This window comes from Anabrus simplex, chromosome 1, assembly GCF_040414725.1.
Source record: "Anabrus simplex isolate iqAnaSimp1 chromosome 1, ASM4041472v1, whole genome shotgun sequence".
In the NCBI taxonomy this organism is placed as follows: Eukaryota; Metazoa; Arthropoda; class Insecta; order Orthoptera; family Tettigoniidae; genus Anabrus; species Anabrus simplex.
The window spans coordinates 1,386,115,450-1,386,141,756 of NC_090265.1; the positions used below are offsets into that span (position 1 = coordinate 1,386,115,450).

Sequence of the window (26,307 nt, forward strand, 5' to 3'; positions counted from 1 at the left end):
TACCCAAGACATCTGCATTCCATTACCTTGGCTCCCATGTGATAGCTGATAGTGACACACTTGTAATTACTCGAACATGAGTTAACACATCCTGGTTGAAGTGGCGTCAGGTCATGGCTGGCATCCTTTGTGACGGTAGGATTCTGCTGTATCCCAAATTGATGATCTACCGCAAAGTCATCCACCCAGTGATACTGTTGGGGTGGAATGTTGGCCGGCGACAAAGAGACGCAAGCAGCTTCTGCACGTAATGGAGAAGCATGTATTTAGATGGATGGTGGGAATCATGCGACTAGACCCACCAAGAACTATGAGTTCAGGAACACACTCAGAATTGCCCCGATTGACAAAAAAAATAAGAGAGGAAAGACCGACGTGGCCAGAGCTGACGCAGAATCTATTGCAAAGCGAACAGTTACACTCAGCCCAAATGGACAACGGCCTCAAGGTAGATCTGAAAAGCAATGGATGGAATGTCTGAGGGAGAACATGGGAGCTACAAGTGTTCATCGTATGGATGCTGAAGACCGGATAAAATGGAAGGCAAAATGCATGAAGGCAGACCCCACATAAGACTGGAAGAATGACAGGACGAAGAAGAGAAATTGACTATTTCTGCTGGTTTCGAACCCATGATCCAGTGACAGACATTCTACCACTAATCTTGTGAAGTACTGGGATGGGTGAGAAAGTCTCAACTAACATCAAGGAAGAGGAACGTACCGGCTGGGGAGGCTTATCACACACCTCTGTGGGGATGATTAATGAATAAATGGAGCATCACTAGAATGAAAGGGACATGGAGAAACTAGATTCTGGTGAAAGCCTGTCCAACCTACCATTATCCAATACAAATTTTACATACAGTCACCAGGTTTGAACCCAAGGCCAGCGTTAAAGGCCAATGTCTAACCATTTTAGAAATGAAGGAGCCACCAAAGTGTTATGAAAATAAATTGTGAAATTTGAAAATTGAATCACACCTGAGAATTAAATTAATTAACATCTTCCTTGGTGATACATAGCAGACCCATTTTGATCTTCTTTAGTACTATTAAAAGAAATTGTTACTGTTAATGAGTCTTAAAAGTGAAACATATAAAACAATAATAATATACTCAAAGGGTAATAATAATTTCCTCTGAATGTGAAAACCTACAAAAATGTTTTGGATTCTTTCAAAATGTTTAAACAATTTTTGATAGTACACTACCTTTAAAACATTTTCATTTGCAGAAAACAGACATATTTCAATTTTAATCAACATTCTGTACCAGATGTTGAGCCATATAAGCCATTTAGTGTCTCAAGCATTATAGAATAAGAAATAAAAATCATAATAGAGACAAATAATAAAAGCAAGTGAGCTTGGAGTTTTAAGTGATTCTAAATGTTGTGATTATAAGTCACGGTATGAATAGTTTTATGTGGAATCTGAACCAATATGATTGTCCTTTTCAAAAATATCACATGCTCCTCCTTTTGGGAGAAGGTGGGTTCAAGCCTTACAGCTGGCACTGCTAAAATTGGTTTTCCACGATTTCCCATTTTCACACTATGTACCCTTAATTGAGGTCACAGTCACTACTTTCCCACTACTGGTCCTCCCCTTGCCCATCATCAACAAAAGCTGCAGTTTTTAGTATGACGTTAAACGTGTACCAAAATTAATCTTGCATTCACTGTGATCCGTGGTTGTTTTAGTAAGAAACCAGCAGCTAAAATAAGCTGTCACTCCTTAGAAACAAGAAATACTGTATTGTAGGACCATCACAGGGGAGGACAAATGGGAGATGCTACGAGTTAGGGGTTGTCCTGGGTAGCCCCTCTTATGCAGCCTATTAAGGGCAGTGTTTCGAAAATCTGTTTAGGGATTAAGAGGGTCTCACAAGAAATATTTTCTAAAACACAAATCTATTCACGATCATGAAATGAAATTGACACTGGTTTAAATACTAACTGATGACCTTCTGGTGTAGTGGTTAGCATTGGTGGATTGAGGCCCTGTCAACCCCATCTACCCTGTCAATCACAGTGCTTGTTTTGCTTCAAACCAATTCAGCAGCCCTGGTTATCCCATTCTTGGCCTGTGCTTCAATAGATAGGCTATTAGGAAAAGAGGATTTCTTCAAGTGAACTTTCAATTTATACTTGTTTGTGCTTTTGCTTACAATGGCTTAGAATATAATGCCGTTGCCATATTAATATTCTCTATAGAGTAACTGAAGTGATAGTTGGTATCAGCAATCGTGAAGCAGCATTTGTTGTAGTTAAAAATAAATGTGCTAGAAAGGAAGGTTGTAAAAGGACTATTAAGCAATACCATATGGCTGATAAAAGAGGAATGGGAAGTTTATGATCAGTAGAAAATTTTAAACAAGAATATGGAAATGAGATAGGTTTAAAGCAATAGTTCAGGAGTGTAAAAACAGGTATGTACCACTGAAGGTATGTTATAAGAGAGATAAAAGGAGATTAAGGAAGAGGTGCAGGTTGGAAAGAAATAGAGTTATGAATTGTTTAAAAGTAAGGAGAGATTGAAAGAATTTCCTAGGAAATTTATTTAGCAAAAAAAATGAAAAGTCAGCAAAGAATAACATGATAGCAAAGATAAATGGCAGGAAAATTAATTTTAGGGAAAAATGGAAGGTTAAATATAGGTACTTTAAGGCAGAAACAGATTCCAGGAAGGATATTCCAGGGATTGTTAATGGACAAGGCAAGTGTACATGGGACAAGTTATAGAAGGCAGAAGTATTCAGTCAGCAGTATGTTAAAAGAGTTGGGTATAAGGATACTGTCCAGTTTGACGTTGGAGCTAACAATGGCAAAGTATTGAAATTTACACAGGCACTGTGATGGCTACATATTTCTTTGGTTACTATAGTTGTAGTAAAAGCAATGTAGAATGTTGGACGGAGTCCACATTGATTTGTAGATCCATTATGTATGAAATAACACAGAAAGGAAAGTGACTGTAGCGGCTGATCTCAATTTACCAAATGTCAATATGGAAGCATGACCAACAAATGGTAAAAAAATTTCATCTGAGGACAGCTGAATCCAAAAGTGATGGAACGAACTAGAGAGAAGACTATTCTGGAGGAGGTGTTAATAAAACCAGATGAGCTGTATAGAGAAACTAAAGTGATAGATGGTGTAAGTAATCACAAAGCTGTTTTTGTCATAGTTAGGAATAAATGTAATAAAAAGGAAGGCTGTAAAAGTAGGACTAATTGGCAGTACCATTTGATTGATATGATAGACATGAGAGAGTTCATAAAAAATAATTATGATTGGTGGAAAATGGTAAATAAAAATGTAAATAGTTTTTGTGATGGGTTTAAAGCAATTGTTCAGGAATATGAAAACAGGTATGTACCTCTAATAGTATTTGTATTTATTTGTAGTTATCTTTCACTGGTTGTGTAAATAGTTTATAGGTTGTCATTATTCAGCATATGCCAAATAAATAAATACCTACCATAAGTGATAAGGAATGGAAGATAAGGTATATTATAACAGAGAAGTAAGGAGACTAAGAAGGAGGTTCAGGCTGGAAACAAATAATAGTTAGAAATGACTTTGGAAGTAAGGAGAAATTGAAGGAACTCACTAAGAAATAAAGAAACTGAATCTAGCAAAGAAGGCATCTAAGGATAAGATGATAACAAGCACAAATGGCAATTAAAAGAATTTTAGGGGAAAATGGAAGAGCATATATAGGTACTTTAAGGCAGAAACAGGTTCCAAGAAGGACATTCCAATAAACATTAAAGAAGTGATAAGTGTATACATGAGGATTTACAGAAGGCAGAAGTATTCAGTCAGCAGAATGTAAAGACTGCTGGTTACAAGGATAATATCCAGGTAGAGGAGGTGATTAATACTATTGAAGTATTGAAAAAAGTTGAAAACTAGAAAAACAGATAGGATTGATAAGATTTCTGCAGTTACACTAAAGACAACGGGTTGGGATATACTGTAGTATCATACCTGAAGTACTTATTTGATTACTTTTTTCAAGTAAGAGCTACTACTGAATGACTGGGGAGTTGTTCTAGTAGCCCCTATGTATAAAGGAATGAACATAAAGCCGATAATTACAGGCCAATCAGCTCGACATGTGTTGCATGTAAGATTTGGGAAAGCATTCTTTCTGATTACGGTATATTTAGACTTGTTTGCAAAATTAGTAACTGGTTTGATAGAAGACAATTCCACTAAAGCTCAACTTGTAAGTTTGCAGCAAGATATAGCAGATATTTTACATTCAGGAGGTGATAAGTCTATCTAAGGCTTTTGACAGGGTATATCATGAGAGGCTACTGACAAAAAAGAGTGGAATTGGAGAAGACAAAAGAGTGACAGTGGGTGGGTATATTCCTAAGAAATAGAACTCAGAGAATTAAAGTAGGTGAAGTATTAAATGATCCTGTAATAATTAAGAGGGGAATTTCTCAAGGCAGTATTATTGGACCATTATGTTTTCTTATATAAATACGAGTAAAGAAATGGAATCGGAGAAAGGACTTTTGTAGATGATGATGTACAGCATAATCTAATAAATAATTGTAGGTAACTGCAAAAAGATCTCGACTTTGTTGTGAAATGGACAGCAAACAGTGGTATTATGGTAAACAGGTTGAAATTCAGGTTGTGAGTTTCACAAGAGGAAAACTCTTCTCACTTTTAATTACTGCATTGATGGGGTGAAAGTTACTCATGGGCATCACTGTAAGTACCTAGTTAATGTTATTTCAATGAAGTAAACTCTCCCATTCACTAATTTTAAATTGATACTTTCAAAATAATTCGAAATGCACGAACATCCTTACTGTTTTAGTCGCGCATGGTCTTAAGGACCAGGTATGAAACATAGATTTTGTTCTAAAAGAAGAAAGACTTTACCAAACATAAAAACTAAGCATATATGATAAATACAATCAACAGAAATTACTGAATGTACTTTAACTCTGTGTTCACGTGCACATGTGGCATACTTTTCCTTGACCTAGCATATATGTTCCTTAATCAATATATCCAGTTCCTATAGTTGGATCATTTAGGTATCATATTCCTTCAGCCAGCCACACAGTGTAGAGATAGCTTGTGTACCTCTCAACCGGAGGTCCAGGATTTGTTTCCTGGCCAGGTTAGGGATTTTTATCTGGATGTGAAGGCTGCTTCGAGGTCCACTCAGTCTATGTGATTACAGTTGAGGTGAGATGGTGCCCCCAGGCTAGAAAGCCAAGAATAATGGACAAGAGGATTCATCGCGCTGACCACATATCACACTGTACTCTGCCGGCCTCCTGGCTTAGTGGCAGTAGCTTGGTAGGTGTAGGCCCATGAGCCATAGAATATGGTTTGGATCATATTCCTTCTTAGTTTTGAAATATGAAAGGAATACAATACACTGTTCATAAAATAAAAATAATTTTGTGCGGCTATTTCTAGCCGAGTGCAGCCGTTGTAAGGCAGACCCTCCGATGAGTGTGGGCGGCATCTGCCATTTGTAGGTAACTGCGTGTTATTGTGGTGGAGGATAGTGTTATGTGTGGTGTGTGAATTGTAGGGATGTTGGGGACAGCACAAACACCCAGCCCCCAGGCCACTGGAATTAACCAATGAAGGTTAAAATCCCCGACCCGGCCAGGAATCGAACCCGGGACCCTCTGAACCGAAGGTCAGTACGCTGACCATTCAGCCAATGAGTTGGACACACTGTTCATAGAATTGAGCTAATTGTTCACTGGCTGTCATACTCATCTGCCAGAAGCACATACTTCACCGTACGTCATTATATGCTCTTTGCAAATGTACTTTTGATAGATCACACATGTAGCACTTGTCTTGATATTCAAGTAGGTAGAGAACTGAATCTTCCAGGTGCACTTGTGGCTTTACCCGATGATTTTTGCCTGTCAGAAATGCAGGCAAGCAGCTGGACTTACAATTTCAATTTCCGAGGGAGGCTTTCGACTGTAGATGTAGAATCTGAAGGTTAGGGAGTACAAAACATACTGACCGTGAGTTCTAATACTAACATCAAGATGTTAGGGAAGAAACATAAAAATGTTAGAAACAAAATCATACTCAGTAATTGCAACGATAACAGTAGAAAATTCGGCACCCGTAACTATCTCACGTGAAAGTTGTGACTATCTCGGTGCAGTATTATAATATTGACACACACCTTTGCTACCAAAAACGTTCTCTAAACAACCATGCATGACTAATTAAGGGTTAATGTAAGATAAGATCTTTGTTGGGGTAATCACGTAAATGAGATTGTAAATAAAGGTTAAAGATCCCTTCATACGGTTAAAAGGAGAGGGCATGTAAGTTTCTGGTAAGACTACAATTAGAATATGGTTCCAGTGTTTGGGACCACCATTAGAATTACGTGATTCAAGAACTGGAAAAAATTCTGGGTGATTTCTGATAAAAGACTAGTGTTACGAAAACATTGCACAGTTTATGCTGGGAAGACTTGCAAAAAAGGAGGCAAGCTGCTAACTATGCAGTTTGCTCTGAGCTGTCAGTGGAGAGACGCGAGGAATGACATTAGGGATGAATAAGTTTGAATTGTTTTTAAAATTAGGAGATAAAGTTGGAATTCTAGAAGACAAATTGGGGCAAATATTCATTTATAGGAAGAAGAGTTAGAGATTGGAGTAATTTACCATGGGATATGTTTAATGTATTTCCAAATTCTTTGAAATTATTTAAGAAAAGACTAGGTAAAAAACCTGATAGGAAATCTGCCACCTGGGTGACTTCCCTAAATGTAAATCAGTTGTGATTGAAAAATTGAAGCAGATAGATGATGTTGGATGAAGTGCAGTCATGACAACCTTGTATAAGGTAATACAGTACTTGGTGATGCTACTGGTGAAAGTGGTGATGGACACATGTAAACTACAGATCTTAAATAAAATTCAGGAAACTCAATCGTCAAAAATTACCAGTGTTTCGCCCCTTCCACACCTCGCCAAGGCACTGGTGGCTGGCACGCAGGTAGCGACAACACTGCAAGCTATACATGTGATAAGCACAATGCAGTGCCGACGTACTAGGGGAGAATTTTTTTTTTTTTTTGCGATATCTCACTGATGAGCCCATGCTGCACTGGGGCGAAACACTGGTAATTTTTGATGATTTGAGTTTCCTGAATTTTATTTTAGCTATCTCAATCAGAAGCCATATTTTTGGTCACTACAGATCTTGTTCATATGGGAAAGAGCCTGATGGTGAGTGGTGGTTCGTGTAGTTCATAGCAAGTGAGAATTTTTTTTGAGCTTTGGTGGATGCCTGAATGTGATTGTGAAGCTGTTTAGGAGAAGATCTTGGTTGAGGGTAGAAGATGAAAGAAGACTGAATGCTTGTTTTAAAATGCAATTACATTTTGTGAAGACCATGATGACATATGGTTACAGAGGGTACTTGGGTTTGACTGCTAGGAAATCCTGTGAGTAGAGTTCATAGCTTTGGAAATGTGGCAGCCAATCAATTTGGGTAGGGTATATCTATGGACACCTTCATTTACCACGGACCCGAACTGGGATCTTGGGCTCAGAAAGCCAGTGCTTTACCACTCTTCATGGTTGCCATGATATTTACTCTATCAAGTCTTACTATGTTTCTCTAAACAACATGGTTCATCACTTTTTTTTCCTTTCTATTACTTAATAGCATCTTCATTTCGTTCTTGTAGGTCAAAGATTAACCAACCATATTGGATGATATATCAGAGACCCATGAAATCTCTCAGATTCCAAGAGGCAAGTCTTTAACATAAGGCCTAAGGAAGAGGTCAAATTTACAATATTCCCTACCATCATTCCGGATTCACTCACCCGAAGATGTAACCTCATCATCTCCAAAATCCGAAAACCCATCACTATTGGGATCTGAGTAGAAGGATGTCCATTTAGGAGAAGACACTGCTGCTAAAACTGCCCCTTTCAGCTTTCTTCGGGCATTGAACTTCTTCATTTCTTCTACAGTGTCAGTGAGATGAATTTTCGTTGAAGCCTTGTCTCTGTCCTGGAAAGCATAACAATTTCAAAAGCATCAGGAATGTGATATAGCACAAGACAATCTCAGACCTCAATTAAGTAAATTAGTCTGCTCAACTTTGAACATAAATTCTCTTAAAATGAGATATATTTGCAACCTGATCCTTGATAAAAGCACAAGCATTAAAATAAACAGAATATGGAAGGCATAAGTGTAAATGTAGGCATGGAATAAAAACACCATGAAATATTTTTAAGGTAAAGTTTCTAGAGTTTCAAATACAGACTGGTGAGTAACTACTGTTGCATCTTTCCTATGCTTAAAAGATTGGATTAAAACCACAGAGACAGAGATGGTTTTGGCACTGTTTTTGGCTACTTCCAGAAGATTATTTTTTTTAATTTTACTATCCAATTTCTTTTGTTCAACGCCTTGAATGCTACACTCTTTCTGAGTGCTAGGATATCTTTCAGTTCCATCCTACATTACTGTATTCTACATCCCTTCAGCACCATTCCCAGACAGATAGACAGACAAAGACAGACAGACAGACAGACAGACAGACAGACAGACAGACAGACAGACAGACAGACAGACAGACAGATAGACAGACAGACAGACAGACAGACAGACAGACAGACAGACAGACAGACAGACACAGAGAAGCTAACATCAAGTTTCATCACAAATTTATACAACTAATTAACTTGACTAAATAATTTACTTATGCTATAAGCTTAGAATGGCAAATATTACTTTAATATTTTAAAAATTAATGAACACAAAGACAAAATCTGAAAACTCATATCTGTTTGGATTGGGATCAAAGTAGAAGGATGTCCATTTAGGAACAGACACTGCTGTTAAATCTGCCCTCTTCTGCTTTTTTTCAGACATTGAACTTCTTACTGGACCTTATTGGAATTGTTGCAGCTTGCCATCTCTTTTAAATCAATTACATTCTGATTAAAAATTGTTCAGATGAGTTGATTAGAACATTATAATGCACCTTATAATGGCATGTGCCTCTGGAGAGGCTTGGTGCAGGTCTTTTGAGTTGATGCCGTATCGACGAACTGCGCCTCTGTGAGGATGGAGTCCTACCTAAGATGAATTCTGAATTCTAATGCTGAAGATGCCACAAACACCCAGCCCCCAAGCCACAAGAATTAAGACTTCATATGGTACTTGATTTTAACCCAGTTTACATGATTGTATGAGTATGATTCTTTTGCTTTTTCTGTTTTTTATGAATTTTTCCTAACTTAAACATTTTTTGGATACAGTCTCTGAAACAATTGTGGGCACCATAACTGGAATTATAAGTCGTGTAATTATATTTTTGGTAGTTTTGGCATTTTAGCAACATTTGTCAAGACATTTAATGGTATTCGAACTATGGTTTTGAAAAAGATAAATGCAAGAAATCAAATAAAGAGCAACCATTTTATGTAAGTGTTAAAAATAAGAGTTACAGCAGTGACTTGGTATAGAACTCTAGTTGTAAACATTTTTGCATAGATTGTACTTTTCGACGTACTGTGAAAGGAATAAAATACATATGAACAGTTCAACACACAACTAGAGATCATTGCATTTCTTGCACTTCCTAGTACAGATGTCAGTGCAAGATCCACAGACGGTTTCGTTGCATGTGGTACCGTACATTTTCCTACTGCCCTATTCTTCTTGCAACTTCCCTTGACTTGATAGCACTTTGTCAATGACCCAGCATTGGATTGTTCACTTGATATATGGACAGCTCTTCTGTTGTTCATGCAAACACTTGCCAACTTTTCAGCTAGCTTTCACAGATATTGTGATCTTGTTATATTCTCTAATTATTCTCTAAAGGGATCCAAGCATTTATTGCAGCCAGATCTAACAAGTCCTGAAAAGAGTGAACCTGCCACCACCTTTGTCCCTTTTGTGGTATTTGACACCATACTTTGTCTTGTTATATTATGTCACTGACGAGAGTGTTTTCTTCTTGTCAGAAATGTCTACGTCTGGGTGGAGTGTGCTCAGAAGCACCACATTCACTCTCTGCTTACCTTGATACACAGTAAGTGTTATATCTTCATTCTTGTTGACTTTTGTTGAGTAGAGTTTATGTTTCATGGTTTTAACACTCGAACTGCGGCTGGATTATTTGTGACCCAGCTGTTATTTCTTTCTTCCCTATCTTCTGCCAAAAGGGAAATAAATATTTGTAGCATGTGTACAGTCAAGGAATATTATGTATTCTCAATATGTGCATCGTGTGAAATGCCATTCCTGCAAATAACCTATATGCAGCGTAATGTACATCGTGTGTACTGATGTCAGATGAATGGTCTCCAAAAAATTGAGGAGATGGAAGCCTTTCTTGCTATACTGCACATTTGCAGTGCCATAGGAGCAGCGCCTTAGAACTGGACTCAATGTGGTTAGTGAAGTAGGCAATCCTATTGTCACCGAGCTCGATAGCTGCAGTCGCTTAAGTGCGGCCAGTATCCAGTATTCGGGAGATAGTAGGTTCGAACCCCACTGTTGGCAGCCCTGAAAATGGTTTTCCGTGGTTTCCCATTTTCACACCAAGCAAATGCTGGGGCTGTACCTTAATCAAGGCCACGGCTGCTTCCTTCCCACTCCTAGCCCTTCCTTGTCCCATCGTCGCCATAAGACCTATCTGTGTCGATGCGACGTAAAGCAACTAGCAAAAAAAAATCCTATTGTCCACATATTCCTTATTTGTATGGTTAATATCCTACATTGAAATACATTATGAGTACTACATTTCAAAAAAATATCCAGTGCAGGTACTGGTATATTCATTTGCTGTGTACACTTGACACATTTTTTTTTTCTTTTTCAGAGTATAGAGAGTAAAGAACTAAGAGCTGGGTCAGAAATGACCCAGCAGTGGTTCTAGTGTTAAAACACAACAGTGTAATGTCATCCAAAATAATAATGAACTAAGCCATTACAGTGTTACGTTCTACACACTGATTGCCTACTAATATAAGTCAAAGTAACATGAGAAAGGTTTATTATTTGTATGCATGTCTCTCTAGGAGTCAAAATGACTCCATCGGGCATTCTAGTGTTAACTAATGGAAGTTAAAATCCCTGACCTGGCCGGGAATCAAACCCAGGACCCCTTGGATCAATGGCTAGCTTGCTAAGCATTTAGCCATGGAGTTGAACAGAAAGTACTGTACATTACAAAGTATGAATGCCTTACCTAAAATAGGAATTTTGTTACCCTAACGATTTTGTCTTTGCCATATGCAGGAAGAAAATAAACAAACTTCTTTTCATTTCATGGAATTCAGACTGCACAGTGATGAACTTTTTTTCCTTGAGTCTTAAGAATGGAAACATGAGTAATTATAGGGAAAAATGAAAAAGAAAATATTTCCTTTCTCTCTTTTATCCCACTTAAAATCTACATGTACTACGGGTCATTTTAACCCACAGTATCTGTTTTTAATGTTAACACACAATTATGTTTGAAGAGAAAATGTTGGTGTGTGTCATACAGTCACCTTCTTATAGTATATTAGTTAAGTTCATTTATTAGTATAAGTCACACTAAAGCCACACACTTCCATCTGAAGTAAATGTTAGCAAATTAGTATAAAAGAAATGGAAGATGAAAAATTAAAAGGCATGGATTAAAACATACTTTTGCAAGTTAGAGTGTTACTAGGGATTCTGACAGATCAGATTTGCAGAACAAGTTTCAAAAGGTTTTTGCACTCAAGCAAAGCACTGCAATTTAAGGGCACAGTATTCAATAGCTGAGCAGTAAAACACACAGAAATACCCTTATCATAGCAAGTAATGTCTGTTATTTCTTTTTAAACATCAGTTTCATATTAAAATGCTTTAAAAAAAATAGCAAACAAGATCATTTTAAGTAAGCAATGATGCTGTCTTCATGGCCATTGGACCTCCATTTCTACATAATTCTTCAGTTGAAAAATACTACATGCATTAACTAGGATTTTTTTTTTTTTTTTTTTTGCTAGGGGCTTTACGTCGCACCGACTCAGATAGGTCTTATGGCGACGATGGGATAGGAAAGGCCTAGGAGTTGGAAGGAAGCGGCCGTGGCCTTAATTAAGGTACAGCCCCAGCATTTGCCTGGTGTGAAAATGGGAAACCACGGAAAACCATCTTCAGGGCTGCCGATAGTGGGATTCGAACCTACTATCTCCCGGATGCAAGCTCACAGCCGCGCGCCTCTACGCGCACGGCCAACTCGCCCGGTTTAACTAGGATTTGAACAGACAAACCAGTGACACATGTGTTCTGGAATTCTAGACATAACCTAGTATGCATTTTTAAAATACCATACATAAGAAATATAATCAATTATTATTTGTTCCAGTGGCACCAGTACCATACTAAGAATGTTAAACTAAGTTGACGTAGGGAAAGAGCATAAACCCAGAAATATCACATTTTATTACAGTTACTTGTTTTTTCAATCAATAAAAATGCTCCTTTCTTGACTTTTATTTCATCTACGTGTAATTCTTTTTTTGCTAGTTATTTTACGTCGCACCAACACAGATAGGTCTTACGGTGATGATGGGACAGGGAAGGGCTAGGAGTGGGAAGGAAGCGGCCATGGCCTTAAGTAAGGTACAGCCTGGTGTGAAAATGGGAAACCTCGGAAAACCATTTTCAGGGCTGCCGACGGTGGGGTTCGAACCTACTATCTCCCGAATACTGGATACTGGCCGCACTTAAGCAACTGCAGCTATCGAGCTTGGTACACGTGTAATTCATCTGTTCTTTGTAATGTTTAATAAGAACTACTACCGGTACTGTATTACCGGTATGCATATTTACCATAAAGTATAGCCACAGAGTGGAGGTTTGCATACCTCAGTGAAGCAAATAGCCAAGCAATGGGTGCAACCACATCAAATGGGCCGCACTTGATGGGTATAAATTTGTTTTTAAGGAGATACAGCAAATGTTTCAGAAGTTGCAAGGGCAGCAGGCTTAGTTGGGTTTATATGGCTGCATAATTGAAATCAATAAGAAAACTACAAGTATATTTCTTAAGGACATGCAGGAAGATAGTATAGTGTACTGGAGATGGAGGAGAAGGGAAAGTAACAGGAGAATATAGTCTGGAACAAAGGAATGAAAGAGGAAGTTGGCAGGTAGAATTCTCAATTGATTATAAAAAAATAATTGCTAATATTTTGGTTCAAGGGAAATAAATTTTCATCTGCCTGGTATTGCAGATGACCACAATGGTCCAGAACACCAAATTATGTGTTACATAATGTTAATACAATGCAAAATTTTTGATGTTTCAAATAAGATAATCTTGAAAGCCAAAGGCAGGGAATTTATATAAAACAAAATCAACAGAAGCTGACAATAAACAAGTGAAAGTTGACTCATTGGGTTGGCTCTTTTGAACATTCACAGAGACATAACTGTCAAACCAACAGATCTCTTGAATATATTTTCTAAGAAGCCTCAAATTTTAGATTTTAGATTGTAATCAGCATAGTGTTCGCTGTAAAATTGTTGACCTTGATCATACTGTTCTTGTTCTGTATTTTGATGTAAGATTTTGAAGTGTACTGTACTGCAATCTGAATATCAACATAATTCACTTGTATCAGTATCTTTATAATGACATTCATGCATGCACCACACATGCACAAGCACCTTCATTAGGTTTTATCATTAATTTGTAACTACAAACTCCCCTATTGGTTGATCCTGGCTACTGTCCAAAGTTGAGTGAGAGCTAAAAGTACGTATGGTGATGAAGAATACTTAGAATCTGTGTAACATGTAACATTAGGCTGCTGAGGATGGCAACAGGTAGACCTAATTCCATCAGTATTTTGCAGGTGATCTAAGGTAGTTATGCCACTTCTGGCTCCAAAGGGTAAGCCATGAACTTTCCATTTGTTTAATGTGATGTTGTAATGTTGGCAAAGGTATGGCAGGCAGGGTTCACATATCTGCCTTTTTCACTGATAAACTAGAGAGTGGTAACGAGAAGATACGGAGGTGGAAACAAATAAGGACCTCATAAAATTGTTAGTGTGAAATTGTAGATGTATTGCAGGCCATAGATAGCAATGATAATTATCAACTCTCCAGTTTGAGCAAGTTTCTGAAATGCAACGTACTTCCTCTTAACGCTGCTGATACATTAATACGGACACAGTTTATGGTGAATGAGTAAGTACCCCTTTTACATAGCATATAACTCTTAGGGATTCACACGCAATCTAATCATACACCGTCAAGCTTGTTTATAGTTTCATTACAGAGTAAGCACATTCTTTTGCTTGGATGTCTACAACTTCAAGAGGGACCACATTTTCATAAGACTGTCATACAAACCCCTCAAATACTCTGATAAATTCATCTCAGCAGCAACTTTAACCAACATATCAATCTCTTCTTGCATTTCCTATTTGTGAAACTCAAAAACTGATGATTTTTGTTTACTCAACATGATAAGATAACTTTAACCCATTCGCCTTCTTTCTAGCCAAGTATTTTTAGCTTGTGGGTTTTTCATAAAAACAGAATTCAGCCTCAGCTTTTGCGATTTGTCATACCATTCTTGTCTACTGAAGTCTTGGGTTCGATTATCCGATCCCCAAGCGATGCGTATGTTCAAACTTTTTACGAAGAGTATACATTTCAGTGTCAGACATGTGTTATTTTTAGAATTAATATGACACAAAATTCTTTTCTTTTTAGACGAACATTTTAAATTGTTTAAAGTAATTTCAGCATGTGTTGTGTATGTTATGTCTCAATATTTTTATTTTGTATAATAACTATTCTACAGTGTCATTACTTTTAAGAAATCAATAGTTCAATTTTTATAAGTGATAATGTCCTCAAACCAAAGCTTGTTTTAAGATTAAATAAGGCTGATGATGCCCAATAAAAGAAGGGCGAAACACGTCCCTTTAATCTAGTAATTTCTATGTTCATTTAACCACATAACCGTGGAATTAATTATATTGAATAGGTGGGGTAATGAAATACTCCTTTTGTATACTTAGTGAGATATACCACTTAGTCAAGCAGCTCGTCTTCTTTCTCCCAAGTCTTCCATACCCAAACTCTGCAGCATTTTTGTAATGCTACTCTCTTGTTAAAAATTACCCAGAAAAAATCGAGCTGCTTTTCTTTGGATTTTTGCAGTTCATGAATCAAGTAATCCTGGTGAGGGTCCCATATACTGGAACCATACTCTAGTTGGGGTCTTACCAGAGACTTATATGCCTCTCCTTTACATCCTAAACACCTTCATAAGCATGTGCAGAGATCTGTACCCTTTATTTACAATCCCATTTATGTGATTATCCCAATTAAGATATTTCCTTATATTAACACCTAGATACTTACAATGATCCTCAAAAGGAACTTCCACCCCATCAACACAGTAATTAAAACAGAGAGGATTTTTCCTATTTGTGAAACTCACAACCTGACTTTTAACCCGTTTATCATCATACCATTGCCTGCTGTCCATCTCACAACATTATCGAGGTCATTTTACAGTTGCTCACAATCTTGTAACTTATTTATTATTCTACACAGAATAACATCATCTGCAAAAAGCAGTCTTACCTCTGATTCCACTTCTATACTCGTATCATTTATATATATAAGAAAACATAAAGGTCCAAAAGTACTGCCTTGAGGAATTTCCCTCTTAATTATTACAGGGTCAGATAAAGCCTCGGCTACTCTAATTCTCGACCTCTTGAATCCAATATATCTGCTATATCTTGCTGGAATCCTACAAGTTGAACTTCATTGGAATAACCTTTCCTAAACCTGAACTGCCTCCTATTGAACCAGTTATTAATTTTGCCACTGAACTAATCATGCTCCTCTGTCAGGTAACCTGTCACAGTCAATCAAATTTATTTCAAATAGAACTGAAGTCCTCTAAAGTGGTGGGTATTAGGAGCATGTATTAGGTTTGAAGAAGAAGTTCATGAAACACTTCAATACATTTAATTCGTTAACATAATAAAGTTCTTAATTTTTAAAATATCTTTTTTTACTTCTTTTTAGGTTTCATTTCATACCTTGATGGGGTACAGTGTGCCTCCTAGAGGGTGACGCTCTCTCAGGCCATGGCCTATAAAAGGAACTCTCCTGGTATTTGCCTTAGTGAGGAGAATGGGATTGTTATAATATTATTCAGACTCAAAGAATGATATTATAGGCAATTAGAAAACTAAAAGAAAAGATTATGAAAGTTGTGAAAATGAAAGCGTCCCTAGGCCTAGTAAAATGAACTCAATTGGAGTTGGAAAAGAACAAGAGTTTACCAAGTAAAATCAGATAGGGAAGATGGAAATCAAGACCTCGGTGTAATTAAGTGGGACCAATACCAGTCTCAGTCAGGTGCCTTGTGGTTGCCTCTTCACGCTGTCGAGTTCGGATCCCCTGGAGTGGGTGAAGAACTGTCGAGGAGTAATAGTAATGAAAATGGAGTTAGAATAAGAATAACCTGGGGGCACGAGCGCACGAAGTCCTTCCCGCTGACTTCAAAGTCATGGTGTCTCTAGAAGGGGTTATTGCAGTACCTGTACTGGTATGAACAGCAAATATGAAACTGGGGAAAGACTGGAAAATCAAGAAAAATTCTACACCAGGGTAGTCTGTGGTCGTGATTCATAACAGAACCATTCAACTTTGATGCTTCACATAAGGAGTTCATGACATCGAGGTCAACACCCACATGCATTTTGTTAATTCTGATAACCTATGCTGCTATGTAGATGTGTTGTCTACTATTTTGTAAGTATAATTCCCTCCATGGATCAGCGGTAAAGAGTTGGCTTCTGGATTCCAAGATTACATGTATCAACCCGATATATGCAGTCAGATTTTTTAAGGGCAGGAGAAGGTCTAATTTCCACTCTGTGTCATACAAAATCTGCACGAAGAGAATTAAATTCAGAATAGATCATCTAACAGAGAAGGACTGTTCAACAGTACCTGGGGTCATGCGATTATTATTATTATTATTATTATTATTATTATTATTATTATTATTATTATTATTATTATTATTATTATTATTAGAGAGAAATAGTAACATTTAATGCTCCCCCAGTGGACTAGTTTGATTCCGGCTGAGTTAGCATAAAATGTATTCCATTTACTCCATGCCAGAATTGTTGACATGTTAAAGGCCCACAATTGTGCAATCAATGGCCACCTGACAAAATTAATTAACCACTCAGTCTTAAAAAATACTCCAGAAGAATTATGCTTTTTGCTGCTAGATGTATTTGAAATCTTTAAACAGATACACGTTCCCCGAAAAGGAATTATTTTAGAACACCTGCTTTCCCGTAGTTCAGTTCAGTATTTATTTGTTTGTTTATTTATTTTTTTATTTATCAATGATTCAGACTAGGGTAGAGTAGAGGGCATGATCCAGAGATTTAGGTAGAGCAGAAGGGTAAAACCAGGGTGACCACTTTTGGAATGACCGACAGAGAAGAATTTTAACCAATTTCTTTTCTAAATTGTTTTTCCTTAGCCTAAATGCTCTCTCTGCTCAGTCTTAAATTCGGCAGTTTCAGGAATAGAACCAAGCTCACACGAAATGAAGATCCTATTTTAACCCTCAGATCATGATCCAACTTCTCCTCTGGTATGTATAATAACACTGCCTAACCAAAATACTGTGTCCCATCCTCTCGCACCTAAGAAGTGCCAGTGTTTTCTTGTTATATGCACACGATCATGCAACAGCGTCATCACTCCACACACTCAGACTGTTAAATTTGTTAATATACAACAGTTTCTAGTCCATGCCTATACTGGAATAATTACAGTGAGCGTAGTTTCAAGGCAGGAGCCGCTACGTACTCTAAGCCATCTATGGTTAAGGATTTCTTGGATTGTTATTCTTTGAGTCTGGTCCACCGTCAGCATCTTCTGGACCAGATCTTTGGCTGTTTCACTGATGAACTCCCACTGCGGTGAATCAAGCTGAAACATAAAATTTATCTTTGTTAAAAAGAAAACAATGTACTTGACAGTGAATTGTACATAATGATAATACACTGGTAATTATTTATATATTCACTATTATATTTATAATTATGATAATGGTATAGCAAAAGGAAAATAGGCATGGTTGAGGTGTGTGTTGAACAATTTCGCCATAAAGGTTAAACAAGTATTGTGATAAATTTGATGTATTTCTATTTAGCATGAGATTTTCCATTCTTTTGAAATTGAACACTTGCCCAATTTATTTATCACATGTTGACTGACTGGAAAGCCCACGTGCCAGTAAAAATTGATTGGATTATTACAAGAAAGACAATACCCTTTGGGAGGGACAAGATACCATTACCAGACTTGTCAGTCCGGTGTGTATGGATGCAGGTTAACAGTGTTACAAAGAAGAGACATACGCTTCACTTTGCCTAAAAAAACATTTAAGGATGAAAGAAACTAACATAGTATAGAGTGGAGTGCCTCCGTGGATCATGTGGCAGCACGTCGACCTCTCACCGCTGGGTTCCATGGTTCAAATCTCGGTCACTCAATATGAGATTTGTGCTGGACAAAGCAGAGGCTTTCTCCGGGTATTCGGGTTTTCCCTGTCATCTTTCATTCCAGCAACACTCTCCACTATCATTTCATTTCATCTCCCAACTCATTAATAATTGGCCCAGACGAGTGTGACAGGCTTCGGCAGCCGGCACGATTCTTATCCTCGCCGCAAGATGTGGTCTTCAATCGTTCCATCCCTGACCCAATCACTGACTGGAAAACAGGTTGTAGGTTTTCATTCAATTTCAGTATAGAGTGGGTCAGAAGGCTGTAATCAAAGTCATTAGAAGTGCTGATATCATGGAACGTCACAAGATCTTTGGCAGGCTTACCGTGTTGTGTAATATAAAAGAATTAATAAATTAACATAAGTTTACAAGTATTAAATTTCATAACAGTGCAATTAAACTTGTTGCAAATATATCTTAAAATACAGTTTAAGACCAGTTATGTTTTCTTTTCCCAATCACATTTACTAGTTGTTGTTGTTGTTGTTGTTGTTGTTGTTGTTGTTGTTGTTGTTCTTGATGATGATGATGATGATGATGATGATGATGATGATGATGATGATGATGATATATGGGTCAACAGTTCATGACTGAATTGATGCAGCTCTCCATGCAACCATATCCTGTGCTGACCTTTTTATCTCTGCGTAACTACTACATCCTAGATCCATTCTAATCTCTTTGTCATATTCATACCTTGGTCTACCCCTGCCGTTTTATCACTCACACTTCTCTCAAAACCTAACTGAACAAGTCCTGGAAGTCTTGATGTGTCCTATCATTCTATCCCTACTTCTAGTCAAATATCGCCAAATTGTTCTCCTCTCAACAGTTCGATTCAGTATCTCTTTATTCCTGATTTGATCTACCCATCTAACCTTCAACACTCTTCCGTAACACCACATTTCAAAAGCTTCTAATCTCTTTCTTTCTGAGCTAGTTTCCATTACCAGATTCACACTGGTTCAATTCACACTCCAGAGGAAGGTCTTCAAAAACGTCTAATTCCTATATCAATGTTCGAAGTGAGCAAATTTATTTTCTTAAGAGAGGCCTTCCTTGTTTGTGCTAGCTTGCATTTGATGTCCTTACTTCTGCCATCAATTTTTTGAATGCTATTTGTTCGGGGCGCCGACCCATGTGGATCTTTTGCCCCTACTGGTACCATATTGTATGAACCTGCGTGTAATTGGAATGGTGGTAGTGTGGAATGTTGTGTGTGAGGAAAGGAAGATTAATGACGTCACAGACACCCAGTCCCCAAGCCAAGGATATTAATCATTACAATTAAAAACACCGGGCGAGTTGGCTATGCGGTTAGAGGCGCGCAGCTGTGAGCTTGCATCCGGGAGATAGTGAGTTCGAGCCCCACTGTCGGCAGCCCTGAAGATGGTTTTCCGTGCTTTCCCATTTTACACCAGGCAAGTGCCTTAATTAAGCCCACGGCGGCTTTCTTCCCGCTCCTAGGCATTTCCTATCCCATCGTCGCCAAAAGACCTATCTGTGTCGGTGCGACGTTAAGCCAATTGCAAAAAAATAATTAAAAACCCCTGACCCGGCCGGGAATCGAACCCGGGGCCGCCGGGTGACAGGCGGACGCGTTGCCCCCTACACCGCGAGGCCGGACTCTGCCCCCACTAGTAATTCTACTACGCAAGCAACGATATTCATCACATATAGGTCTTATGACGACGATACTGGAATAGCTTACCAAAGGAGATGTTCAATAAATTTCCAATTTCTTTGCAATCATAAATCAATCCATCAATCAATACTGATCTGCATTTAGGGCAGTCGCCCAGGTGTCAGATTCCCTATCTGTTGTTATCCTACCCTTTTCTTATATGATTTAAGAAAATTAAATAATTTAAGAAAAGGCTAGTGAAAGAACAGATAAGGAATATGCTCCCTGCGCGACTGCCCTAAATGCAGATTGATTTATACCGGAGTTCGAACCCACTATCACTCGAATGCAAGCTAACAGCCGCGCGCTAGAATCGCGTAACGAACTCGCTCGGTAGCTGAAGTCTTAGTTAACCTAGTCTTTGTAAGTCGATTCTCACACATTTCAATAATAAAAAGTTCTCTCTCACGCTCATACATACCGGTACTGTTCATGCGCGCACATACGGGAGGTTACAGTATTTTTACATTTTTTTAATAGAAAAAAGAACATCGAAAAATGTTGAAACTACTAATTAAGTCTGTTTATTAACTTTAATGTTGTTTTTTTAACATGGTCTGCAATGCTGTATGGTTCAACAGAGAACTTGAGGTCGTGCCTACTCCAGGAAGGTTAGGGCCTCTGTGTGATACTGCAGAACTCAGCATGCTTAATAATAATAATAATAATAATAATAATAATAATAATAATAATAATAATAATAATAATAATAATAATAATAATAATGTTGTTTGAGTCATCAGTCCATAGACTGGTTTGATGCAGTTCTCCATTCCACCCTATTCTGTGCTAACCTTTTCATTTCTACGTAACTATTGCATCCTACATCTGCTCTAATCTGCTTGTCATGTTCATAACTTGGTCTACCCCTACCGTTCTTACCACCTACACTTCCTTCAAAAACGAACTGAATAATAATAATAATAATAATAATAATAATAATAATAATAATAATAATAATAATAATAATAATAATAATAATAATAATAACGGCTTTGGTACCATTCTGGGAGGGGGGGTGCCAGCATTACTCGGCGAGATAAGCTTTTCGTCCTGCTAACTACGTTTTATTGTTTTCCGAGACGCCGAGGGGCCGAAATGTTGTCCCGCAGGAGTTCTTTAATGTGCCAATACCAAGCTGACGTATTTGAGTATCTTCAAATATCACCTGAAATGAACCAGCCAACTTGGGCTCATAAGGCCAGTGCATTTACCGTCTGGACCACTCAGCACTGGTTGTTGAATTTTCATCCTCAAATATGAGGGTGTATGCTGTTTCAATCGTATCCATTTAGTAGATGACTAGCAAACAATCATCGAATTACTGTCCGACTCGTTGGCTGAATGGTCAGCGTACTGGCCTTCGGTTCAGAGGGTCCCGGGTTCGATTCCCGGCCGGGTCGGGGATTTTAACCTTGAGTAATTCCAGTGGCCCGGGGGCTGGGTGTTTGTGCTGTCCCCAACATCCCTGTAACTCACACACGACACATAACACTATCCCCCACCACATTAACAAGCAGTTACCTACACATGGTAGGTGCCGCCCACCCTCATCGGAGGGCTGCACCCGGCTAGAAATAGCCACACGAAATGATTAATTATTATTATCGCATTACTCACAAAACCGATATCCTTCAGATCTGATAACATGAGGCGAAATGGATGGCGGAAAATACGGCAATATTGTAATAATTACACAATTATATAATTCATCACAGTGAATACAGAAGGAAGAGTCACAGGTAACAAAAAAGAAACAAGTAAAATTATTGTTACCTGTCAAACTACCGGTTGCAGTACACTAGGAAGTCGTCGATCACTGGCCGCTGTAGACTGTGGAAACGCTGTCGTTTATCATCGAGTGCAGCCAAAAATGTTAATTCCACTCAAAATAAACACCACATGAATAACACTTGATGAACCACTTTACAGGAGGTAAAATTCCCATACCAAAAACGAGAGGACGGATAAAGCCTGGTTCAAGACTACCTGCATCGCTCGCTTACGGAACCGGACTATTGACTCACTACATGGTTCGAGCAACAACATACGGGAATGCAGCAACTGACATTCTTGTATGAGACCAGTTTTCTACGTCTTACTCGTTAGATTTGGGTTTCAAATCTGTTGGTACACTTTCAGACATAAAATTTGATCGGCGGAAAACGCTAAGATCTTATAAACAGAATAAGGTGAGAAATAATAGTCCTGAAGCATATTGAACTCTCAAATGGCTACACAATGAAAATGACAGTCAATGTTGCCAAAATATGTGGCGTTTACTGATCTCCCGAGGAAGCTAATTAACCAGTGAACGATGGGTACGACCGCTGTAAAATTCAACATGTTTATTTAACGTAATAATAATAATAATAATAATAATAATAATAATAATAATAATAATAATAATAATAATAATAATTGTGTATGGCATCTGTTTAGGCTTAGGATAAAATGAATGGCGAAGACGACATAAACACCCAGTCCCCAAGCCAGGGGAATTAATAGTGTGAGGGGTTTGATTCTGAAAATTGAACCGGGGTCATCGGACCAAATGCAAGCATTCTGTCCATTTAGCCACAAAACTGGTCTCTAATTTGCTAAACCTTAGGCTTCCATCTCCACTGATCAGGTGTTGAGTATTGACAGTAGCAGTGGCCAGAGCAGTAACTCGTGAAGCTGCCTTCACAACACAACAGACTTCACCGTTGGCTATTGGCTGCAGCTCAAAATGCTGCAGGCTTCACGTTCACTAAACCAACTATCGAAAAGGGGTAACCTAAGTCTAGTAGTAGCCCACGTCTTGATCCCAGCATATGCCACTGATATTTTTCTATTTTGCAAGCAGCTTAATGTCGAATGAATATACAAGCGGTTTAAAGTCGTAGTAACACATAGATGATTTTCGGAGACGCTAGGACGCGCAGCCAACTCGCTAGGTGCAGCAAAAGTGATCTGTTTCAAGTAGTGATTACTAACAATGAGCTCTACAACATCTTGTAATGCTATAAACATAATTTTTGACATAAAACGAAGATTTGCTTTAATTTACTTTTTAAGTTACTAAGCTGTTACCACCGAGTAAATCTTGTCGAAGTCAAAGATTAACAAGTGACGTAACATTAAATGAATTGTGCTCTTTCGCGCCACCTGTTCACAGAGACACGTGGTTCCCCCCACGCTTTCTTGTCTAAGCATGTGCTGCTCTCTCTCGGGTTTAAAGGACATTACCAGAACTCTATACTACGGCAGTTTCACGCCTGCCCAGTAGCCTCGCGCTTTCATTGAGCGTTTCGAACAACAGTAAAATGAGCCGCACTAAGCTGCAGGACACGAGGAACAACGCTAAAGGCAACTACTTCTTAACAAATTAAAGTAACCAATACCCTATACCATACGTCTAGCCTTAAATGTTTTGAGTAGGAGCCAACAGCCACGCGAATAATCTGCTGTGTTATCAAGGCTGTTTCACAAGCGACTGACCTGGCCTCTGCCACTGCCAATACCATATCCCCCTTTAACCCTGGATTAGTAAGATGGGGTCTGTGCGAACCCCACTTGGCGTTTAAATATAATGAGCCGAAATATTTTGAACTTTCCTTTAAAATATTGAAGTTACAAACCTAACATTATATTTTCAATTTAATGCAAAATAATACACGTTATTTTAATATATAGTCAGTAGATAAAATACAAAAAATAGTAGTCGCAAAAGAAGGTTCTGAAATGTATTCTTCAGAAATGAGTTTGATTTCACACATTTCAGCCAATGCAGCTCTTACAGGTGATCACTTTGTGTTCCTGATATACCGACCTATTACAAACACCACATAAAACTTTGGTTTTGCCGTCTTTACATCTCGAACATCTTCCTTGAGATCCAGAAGGGCTCTGAGTTGGAACTTCCTTGCCTAGCTGGTCTGCAAGTGCTCTCTTGATAGATTTAGGGATAGTTTCAATCCATGGAACCATCAATTGCTCTCATAATGTCAATAAGAACACATCAAGATTTGTTCAACTTTGACCTGTTGATATTAGGTTATGGCTAAGGATGATGTAGCCATTTTGGACAAGCTCCATTCAGCATAGCGGCCATCTCTGTTTTTTTTTACCGCAATTGTATGGCCCGCACATTTGATCATAGAGATCAATCATTTCTGGAAAATGCATGTCTTTACACAAGGGTTAAAGGAGGCTATATACTCATCACCTGATCAGTAGAGATGGTTTAGCAAATCAAAGTCCGAGTATCACTGTACGACCTTTTTTCTTCAACTCGCACCGACACAGATAGGTCTTATGGCGATGATGGGATAGGAAAGGTCTAGGAATGGGAAGGAAGAGGTCTTGGTCTTTATTAAGGTACAAACCCAGCTTTTGCCTGGTGTGAAAATGGGGAAACCACGGGAAACCATCTTCAGGGCTGCCGACAGTGGGGTTCGAACCCACTGTCTCCCCAATGAAAGCTCACAGCTGCGCACCCTTAACACCAAGGCCAATTCACTCCATCGAGGCATTTGTCATAGAGTACTAATCATGAGTGGCAACGGCCCGTAACCCCCGACTGATCTGTATAATACACTTCCATCATCCCTGATCTGCAGTCTAATATCTCCCTGTGGGTGCGAGCAGTAGAATATAGCCCATCCACGGTATCCCCTGTCTGCCTTAAGAGGCAACTAAAGGGGGGGGGGATCAGTGGTTCTGAACTTGAGAGAGTGGGTCGGTGACCGCGATTGCCATAACTGACAAGGGGACATTCCCTAATCGTCACCACCGATTCCGCTCAAATTTATAGAACGTGCAGGGCTTGGTTAGAAATGAAAGTACCCAAAGTGGGAACTCCAGATGGCCAACCGTGTAGAAAATAAAAATAAAAATAAAAATAAAAATAAAAATAAAAATAAAAATAAAAATAAAAATAAAAATAAAAATAAAAATAAAAATAAAAATAAAAATAAAAATAAAAATAAAAATAAAAATAAAAATAAAAATAAAAATAAAAATGTTGACGCGGCTCTCGCACCGTTAAGCCACTTACGTTAGTGCGCACCCCAAGCAGTTGTTGGCGTAGCGGTAAGAGCTCGGACTGGTAATTCGATGGTCGTGGGTTCGACTCCTCGAGTAGAGAATATTTTTCTCAATTTTTATATTACTGTATTCATTTATTTTAATTTATTTTATTTATATGCAAAAGGCATATAGGACGTCATTTTTTTTTTATGCGCGCACAGTTGTAGAAAATTTGGAGTTCCGAACTTTCCCAACGTGTTCAAACAGAATTTTTTCTCCTTTATTGGCTATCTCACCTCCTTGGGGATTGTGCCATAAAGGTGAACAGTCGTTTCGTGCAAGATTCGTTTTCACTTGACAAGTGAAGGTTGCTCCTGGCGGCTGTACACAAACAATAGATTCTTCGCGCAGGTAGACAATGACAATGAAATCCCATTTTTTTTTTTTTTACCATTTCTATGCCTTTAGAGTATAAATAAATAAATAAATAAATAAATAAATAAATAAATAAATAAATAAATAAATAAAATGAATTATTCACCTCTTTGCGTAATGAATAATATAAAAGTTGACAGATAAAACCAATCTCCACAGGGGAGTCAAACCCACAACCATCGAATTACTACTCCGAGCTCTTACCGCTACGCCAACAACTGCTCGGAATACGCATTAACGTAAGTGGCTTATACGGTGCGAGAGCCGCGTCAACATTTCTATTTTTATTTTTAATATCTATACGCTTGGCCATCTGGAGTTCCCACTTTGGGTACTTTCATTTCTAGGCAAGCCCTGCATGTTCTATAAATTTGAGCGAAATCGGTGGTGACGAGTAGGGAATGCCCCCTCGTGAGTGTGGCATTGCTTCCACTGACTTGTGCCACACTTTTTTTTTTTTTTTTTTTTGCTAGGGGCTTTACGTCGCACCGACACAGATAGGTCTTATGGCGACGATGGGATAGGAAAGGCCTAGGAGTTGGAAGGAAGCGGCCG

The 26,307-nt window shown here is 38.3% G+C and overlaps 1 protein-coding gene across 1 annotated transcript in view; it reads right to left on the reverse strand.

Annotated features, from left to right (window-relative positions):
- Positions 1 to 26,307, reverse strand: part of LOC136859346 (peripheral plasma membrane protein CASK) — an 842,635-nt gene that overhangs the window by 40,466 nt on the left and 775,862 nt on the right. The window contains exons 7-8 of the mRNA XM_067138692.2: positions 17,917 to 18,039; positions 7,863 to 8,052 (exon numbers count right to left, since the gene is read on the reverse strand). Coding sequence (XP_066994793.2) covers positions 7,863 to 8,052; positions 17,917 to 18,039 — 313 coding nt within the window. The remainder of the gene's footprint in view (positions 1 to 7,862; positions 8,053 to 17,916; positions 18,040 to 26,307) is intronic.